A 7,976-nucleotide genomic window follows, 5' to 3' on the forward strand; every position below is an offset into this window, starting at 1 on the left:
AGCGGGGCAGGGCGGCCCGCGGGTGCTCCCTGAGGGCGAGCAGCGGCCGCCCGCCATTTGAAACGTCTGTGGGGGGCCCACGGCACCGCTTGTGTGTGCCTGGGCCGTTGGTTTCTGTCGTGACCAGGAACGCTTTGCCCTTTTTTATTTTCTTTTTAAGCTAGGTAAAAACCCTAAACCCTCCAGCAGCCTGAAAAAATGCGGTTGCATTTAAGTGGGGCGGGTACACATACGTTTTTAACTGAGGAGTATCGTGGCATTGAAATGATGTCACAGGTTTCGGGCAACTTCAAAACGTAAACGTGTGAAGAAGCGATGGGTTTCACGCTGGTTCTTGCAGCTTGGGTGGGTATTAAAAATGCGTTGGATGGGAAGTGCCCGTCCTGCAGTAGGCTGCATGTCATTCCCTCCCCCCCCCCCCCCCCCCCCCCTTTTTTTTTTTTTTTTTTTGTTGTGTTGTTTTGTGGTGGTGGTGTTTTTGTTTTGTTGTTTTTCCTGTAGAAACTGTCCCAAGAAACTTCCATGAGCTCTTCTCCACATTGAACGTATACACAGGCCCTGGCAGGTTCACAACTCGGGCATGATGCAACCAGGCACTAAGTGTAAATTAGCAAAGAAAGGAATTAAATGCCTTTGACACTTAGGCTTCTTGTCTTACTCTGCCTTTCATCATGTGTCAGAATGTTTTCATTTCATCATTTTCCATAATTAAAGGCTGACTTCGAAATCCAAAGAAATTAAATTTTCATAATTAAAAAAGCGTTGAGACAAAAATTACGCTTTGTCAGTTGGCTTTTTAAACAGTGATACAAATACTGGATAGGATTCCCAGGATTCTTTTGGCACTAAAGAGTATCTCATTAAAGTTTGCAGCACCAGTCCGTGAGAATATACGGCACCTCAAACACAACCTCATAGCGGAATTTGACATCTCAGCATAAAACAAGAATTAATCATCTTTGTCCAGAAAGAGTAGTTCAAGATTCAGACATAGTGGGTGTCATTTTCAAATACTTGCACCTGCTAACGTCTTGACCTGCAAGTGATTCTTGTTGTTAGTATTAACTAATTTTCTAAATGGATATGTTTTTGCAAAGGTGGGGTTTTTTTGAAAAAAAAGTCTGAGAAGATAGCTATCTTCCCATTTTTCCTCCTTCCCCTTTTTTTAAGAGCACAGCAAAAATAGGAGAAAAGTAAGGAAAAAACATTTTTTTTACTGTGGAAAACTGCTTAACATTTTTACTTCAAGTATTTCCAAGAACTTGAGGGATTTTTTGTGATATTTTGAAAATGCCTGTGACTTTTAAAAATACTTAATCTCTTGACCACACATAGTTTTAGTTTGTAAGCAGATACAAACTTTAAAAACATGATGGTAGGATGTATTTTCAGCTGCAGAGGTTTGACAGTCTAGTCCATGTCAAACTTCCATTGTCAATTTACAGTATAAAGTGTTGATATAACTGCTTATAGATGTAAGCGCTTGCAAGGATGAAGGCATCTGGCCCAAGATTCTGCGCACACCTTTGAAAGTGAGGGTTTTGGTCACAGTTAATAGTTTTACTGAAGGTATTATATTGCTCACTTGAGTAAAAATCCTTGCATAAGTCTTGGTTTATCTAAAATAACTAGCTGCCAATCATAGGAAAGGAACATTGAAAAGCCCTGTTCTGGCAAACTTCTCTGGGGTTTAATATGAGCATAAGGTTGTATCTGGAATCGAAACATTCTCTGTCATAAAGATACAGTGAATGACAGCAACAACCAAGGGAGGGGGAAACAGGGAAGCTGACTCACAAAATGACAGTCCTGTGCAGAGAACTGGAGGATGCGCTGGACTACGTGTACTTAATTCTAGATGCCTGTGATCCAACAAAGTTGTAAGGTTTTGTGGAAGGATACGTGGAAGTCTGTTAGATACATGAGTGATGGGTGTTGTGTAAAATGTTTGAAAGATCAGCATAACTATGGGAAGGAACTGAAAAAATTAATAAGTGGTGGCGTACTGAGAAGGAAGGAGAGAGAAATTCTGTAAGAATTAGAGTAAGAATTAGAGAGTGAGAAGACAGAGGAGGATAGAAGAAAATATAACTAATAGATGAAATTACGCACTGCTGACAACAGACCTGTCCATCCGTGAGAAAAAGAATCCATCCTCCAAGTGAGTTGGAGTAGTGGCTTGTGTGATGAATACGAAGGTGGCACGCAACTCCCTGAGGTCTTGCCTGCTACTGGTGCAGCAGGGATCCAGGGGAGACATTTCCTGCTATACGCCAGCTCCGCGCAAGATGGCAGTACTGCACTGGCAGCCAGTGACAGGTAGTTCCTTAATTTGGCTTCATCGGAGAAAATTGTGATTGACAGGTCTCTCACTGGTAAATTTGAGAGAATATAATTTTCCTTCAAAGCATGTTACCAAAGATATCATCCACCCCAACCCACCGAGCCCCTTGCAGCCAAGAAAACCATTTTGGTCTGTCCAAATTTCTTCTTTTCTTGAGCAGAAAGATATTTCAGAGTGCAATAGACCTCTGTATTGCAGAGGTCTGGTTTCTGTGGAGGGGTTAACATGATGGGGCAGCAGATTTCAGTAATAAAAGAATAGAGAACAGGGGGGGAAACTGTAGCTGATTGCTAGGGAAATGGGGCTCGTTTCTGAAGAAAGGATTTAAGAAGTAGCAGAGAGAATGAAGACTAGTTTCGCATAGGGCATAAAGAGCCACTGTGGTTTATGCATGTGGAGGGGAGGCCAGTCTGAGCTACACCAGACTGCAGACACTGGGGAGGAGCCCATACGCAACAGGGGCTGCAGCTCTTGCCTCTCCTTGCTGATACCTGCTTGCTGCTCCAGACACGAGCTGAACAGTATGGTTTCACTGATACTGTGAATATTCATGGGACCACACTGGGGAGCACTGCCTGTCCTGTTCCAGCTCCCACGGCCCCAGCCACATTGCTGCTTCTCATTTGAGTGACTGTCACAGGAAATCAGAAACACCTCTGAAGAGCCACAGTCAAATCCAGAATCTCTGTCCTGCTTGGCTGATTGATACCGGTCTTACCCCTCCGTCAGTGTCTTGCTACCACTGTGTTTCAAATGCATAATGAAGAACAAGAGCTGGGTTAACTGGTGATGCGGTCTACTTCGGTGCGGTGCCTTATTCATGATGTGCTGGCACATCATTGGCTGGGAACCGTTGTCCTGCGGAGTACAGCAGTATAAAGCCTAGGCACAGGCTCTTGTTCAATGACTCCAGGCTATGGCTTGTTGACCACCAATCTGTCAGGTCGTGATACAGAGTCCACAGAAAAAAATCAGACAACATCAGATATTGCATGGTGTTGTAGGATCATTGGCATTTCTGAGGGCAGGCAGTGACCCATTAGTCCAGAAAGCTATAGGGATTGCTGCCATTGCAGAAGACCCATGCGCAGTCGTAAAGACATTTTGTAGTAATGCAAAACTGGCAGCCATTAGCCAGGCAGTCATGTCTCCTTCGTTCTTGCAATCTTTTTAAAAAGATTTAAATGATAAGATGTGTTTTCTCCAAAAATAGTTGGTCCGAAAATAATTAAATCTTAGAAATTTTGGCTGTGGTACTTAACTGAAAAAATTAAGTAACCTAAAAATGGAAATAACTATAACTTGTGCCAATGCAGATGTTTATTGGGTAAGTTAAATGTGATTTTTACATGGCAAGAAAGAAAAAGGGACATAGAAGAACTACCAGAAGAAATGTTTGAAAGAAAGCAAGCGTTCTTTCTCTTGTCTTTATATGTAGTGCACTTGGATGAATCAGTTCGAATTTTACCCTAATGATTTGGGTGTAAAACAATTCATTATCCACTTCAGTTTCATAATCCAGACTAAGAAGGAAGCAAATCATGCTAGAGATAGCCTGTAGAATTAATATTTGGAAAGGAGGTTACATCTGTATCAGTCTGCCTGATTGATTCTATTGAACTGGGAAGATTATCTACAAAATTAAGTTCCAAAATCTATCAACATTTTCCAAAATGGAACAGCAAATGCTTATTTAATACGTTATAACTTTAAAGCTGTTGGATCAAAATAGATAAATAGTTTGAAAGAGATAAAAATCAATGCCCTAAGTTCATAGCCTTTAGCAAACCAATTTCCCTGTTTTACCATAGCGTATCTATGAGTACACTAGAAGTGTACTGACTGTAAACATGATTGACTGTAAGACTTTTTTAACCCCATGATAATTAATTCTTTAACTTGTGACAATTGCTTAGTTTTATTTTGGGAATGAGTGTTCAGCAAAAAATCCAGACTTCTACTATCTTATGTTAATGACAAAAAATTATTACATCCTTGAAAATTTTTGGTTTTTGTTTTCCTCTTACTACTCAACTTTTGAAAAAAGGAAGTGCATGAATGTATATAGATATATGAACTTTGAAAATCCAAGGACGTACACAGATCGAATATGAACCTTTAGCTTTGACACAGCATTTTTTGTTTGCAATAAAGGAAGTCCCAATGTTGTCTAACCCTCTTAGTTAACTAAAGCATTTATCAGGTTAGTAAAGTTGTTCTTAAACTAGAAGCTTCCTCTTCATTCTGGGAATGTTTTCATAGTAATTTGTTGTTCTTACTGGAAAGAGACTTCTCAGACTGGTTTGTGACTGTTTTGTCTGGTTTTGTGACTGTTTTGTAGCTTTATTTTTTATGTACACTACTTAGCTGTATAAGTAAATTTGCCATTTACAAATGTCATGTTTATTATGAAACAATTTAAAGCTTGTTAAAATATTAGCTGAATTAGTTGTACTGGTTACCTTCATGTCTGGCACCAGTTCCCATGACCAGTGTGTCTCTTTTCTCAACTGCAAGGACAAAACTGGATGGGTAATTTCAATTCCTATTCATCAAATTCCTGATTTCTTAAAATCAAAATCCAAATTCCATGGTTAATTTGGGTGGTGAAATCTACAGCTGGAGAGGAACCCACTGGATAACAACATGTAGAATAGATTTGTTTCACCCTGTGACTTCAAAGTGAAGAAGTTACTAAAGACATATGCCACTGCTTAATAATTCCCAGGGATAATGATTGCTCAGATCGTTTTTGCTCACTTTGGTTTTCCGCTTGGAAAAGGATTCTTGCATCACAAGTGCTGTAAATGCTAACCAGGTGATACCCACTGCCATGATCTCATTCTCTTCTTCCTTTCCAGTGGGATTTGATTTAGTGTTTACTAGAAAGCATTTTCTTCACTGTAAGAAACTGAAGAATAGAGGTGTTTAACATTTCATTTTTTGTTTGTACTGTCCTTCTCACGTCGTCGTATTTTGTTAGTCTAACAGAGCCCTTCAGTATCTGATCATGCTCAATACCGTTAGAGAGGTTCCCTAACACGTCTGGATTATCATTATGGAGTTTGTAGAGGTTGCTGTCCTCTCCTCTATGGTATATGCAGAGGTCACAGACACTGTTGCTGGTATCACAGTGGGCTCTGGTTGCCCTCTACAGCAGTCCCTGGGGGTGTTAGAAGGATTTCCAGAGAACCAGATGTGCTTTGAGGCATGGTCTAGTAGGTATTGGTTAGCTACACCTTTTAGCCCTTCTGGTGATGAAGGCAGCTTCGCAAAGCCAGGTGTTAACTTCAGTCACCGATCTTCTGTTTGACCTGCAGTCTTTAGATCCACAAAAAGATTTTACACATGTAACACTGCATATTAAGTACCAAATGTGACCAATACACAAAATACATATGCTAGATATGCTATAATACACTGTAACTACTACAGCTAATCCCTGCAGTCCCAGAGAACTGCTGTTACCATGTAGCCCTGTAATACTCTATCGCCATTCCTAGTAGCAGGCCATAAGCTTTGTACTGAGTTTGCAAGGCCTCAGGGCTGACGTTTTTCAAGCCTGCTCTATCTAAACTTTTCTCGACCTGCCTGCAGCTTGGTGTTATTTGGCTTGTCTCTGGCAGCAATTTTGCTAAGTGATCTGTTTTCTATGGCTAATTTGTTTTATTTTTGTTATCTTTGCATGGTACCGCCATGATTTTATGACTAACGTAGTTATGTAGTGTAGATAAATGCAGGCTTGGTATGATAGCAAAAAATTCTTAGTTTTATATATAAGCTCTGTTTCCCCTTTGGCCATAAACAACACTTTAAGTGTACCTGTCATTAAGCTTAGTCTAATCTGTATTCTTCCTTCGGCATACTGAGGGTAAATGCACCTTTTCATACAGTTCCATTGAGGTACTTGTTTGAAAACAGGGGAGATGTGCAGCAAAACCAAATGTGGCTATCCAAGGCTGCTTTTGTGTGCTCCAGAAGCCTCAGGAAGGATGCAATTGTACGGTGCATAAGCTGCTTTTAGTTCCCAGTATGGAAAATGTTTCTATATTCCATTAGATCTATCCCTTTTCCCACCTTCGGTTCCTCTGCTAAGCATCTCATAATGAGCCCCGTGCAATGCCAAAATGCTCTTCCCCTGCATCCCATAATGCGTCCCACAGCACACCACTAGGCAGCAGCTCCCTCAGTCTGAAAGTTGCTGTGGTGTTGGTTCATCCTGGTGGGCTTCAGACCTGGGGCTGAGGCTTTCTTGGGAGAGCCCTGGGAGGGGCCCAGGCAGGGTGTCCCTTCCTCTGAGTCTTTTATTTGGCTTTCCACCTGCCTTGGGGCCTCTGTGCTCCTCTGTGCTTGTGGAGATGGGTCTCTGATGGGCTGATATCTCCTGTGATGGGCCTGGGCGCAACAGGAACAGGGTGTTATTTGGGCTCCCCCACCTGCCATTGCCTCTCTGTGGGGGTGCAGAGGAGCTTATATCATACAACCTAACATTCCACATCCTCCTTTCTGACGGGCTCATGTTATATGATTTCAGAAGATTTGGACCCAAGTCAGTGAATGAAACCGATCTTTGTCAAGCACCTCCAGAGCAATGTGCTGTATCAACAGAAAACCCAATGGCTTCCAGGTAGGATCCCGGTGGCTTCTCAACCACCTGTTGGCTTATGGCCCATAAAAACATTAACTACCTATTGCAGACGGCAGTACCTGATACTTATGGCATAGAGAGCACAGGGGCTTGGGTGTCCTTCCCCTCCTCCAGTACACATCTCTGCCACGTGCATGCTGCCATGGGTTACAGTTTCGAATTTGCTTTATATTCCACCCAGCAAAGGTACTCGCTAGTAAACTGTTCTCACAATGGCTCCATGGTTCTTTGGTAGATTAATGTCCTGAGTAATATTCTTATTTTGGGTTGCTTTCTTTCAGGAAAGTTTTGGCAGAGATCTTGTTAGGGTTATGTTTCATAACATAAGAAGCATTACCACAGCAAAGGAACTGTATACCACACTATATTATCAGATTGTGTTACCAGGTTGTTGAATTGGAGTTTTATCCCTCAGCAGGATCTTTAAGTGGCAGGGAACAGAGCTATTTAAATAAAGTTGGATTGCTGCTTTGTCTCTGGAGAAGCAGCACATAGCTCCTGGACTTCACGGACATCCCGGGTGCTGTGTTATCAGCCAGATTTCCAGTCCTTTGGCACCAGTCTTCTTCCACCTAAGTAGATTTCATCAGGCAAGTCATCCGTTTGGGGAGTGAAGCATATGATTTCACCATGAAACAATGTTTCCTGTCAAAAAAGAAAAAAAAAAAAGGCCCCCAGCCACTCGGCCTGAGCGGTGTGCGGTGCCGCTCCCGCCGGGTACCCTTTTTCCTGAGGAGGAAAGCAACGGAGAGCGGCGGCGGTGCCCGCTTTCGGTTTTGTTTTGTTTCCGCGCGGCTTTCGGGGAATGGAAGAGTCACCCGGGAGGGCTCCCTGGCCCGCTCCGCCTGAAGCGCCGGGAAACGCGGGGCTGGGAGCACGGCTCCGGGGCTTTTCGGCCCAGCTTTCCGCGGAGAGCCACAGCCGGAGGATTTCCCGGCACGGCCTCCGACGACGAACTCGCAGCGGGGGCGGGCGGGGGAGGCC

The 7,976-nt window shown here is 42.7% G+C and overlaps 1 protein-coding gene across 1 annotated transcript in view; it reads left to right on the forward strand.

The window, feature by feature from the left end:
• Positions 1-7,797: 7,797 nt before the first annotated feature.
• LOC103894838 (programmed cell death 1 ligand 1) overlaps positions 7,798-7,976 on the forward strand; it is a 14,855-nt gene continuing 14,676 nt past the window's right edge. The window contains exon 1 of the mRNA XM_019470752.1: positions 7,798-7,960. Within this exon, the coding sequence (XP_019326297.1) occupies positions 7,798-7,960 (163 nt within the window). The remainder of the gene's footprint in view (positions 7,961-7,976) is intronic.

The sequence above is a fragment of the Aptenodytes forsteri genome, unplaced genomic scaffold, assembly GCF_000699145.1.
Source record: "Aptenodytes forsteri isolate BGI_AS27 unplaced genomic scaffold, ASM69914v1 Scaffold46, whole genome shotgun sequence".
Lineage (NCBI taxonomy): Eukaryota > Metazoa > Chordata > Aves > Sphenisciformes > Spheniscidae > Aptenodytes > Aptenodytes forsteri.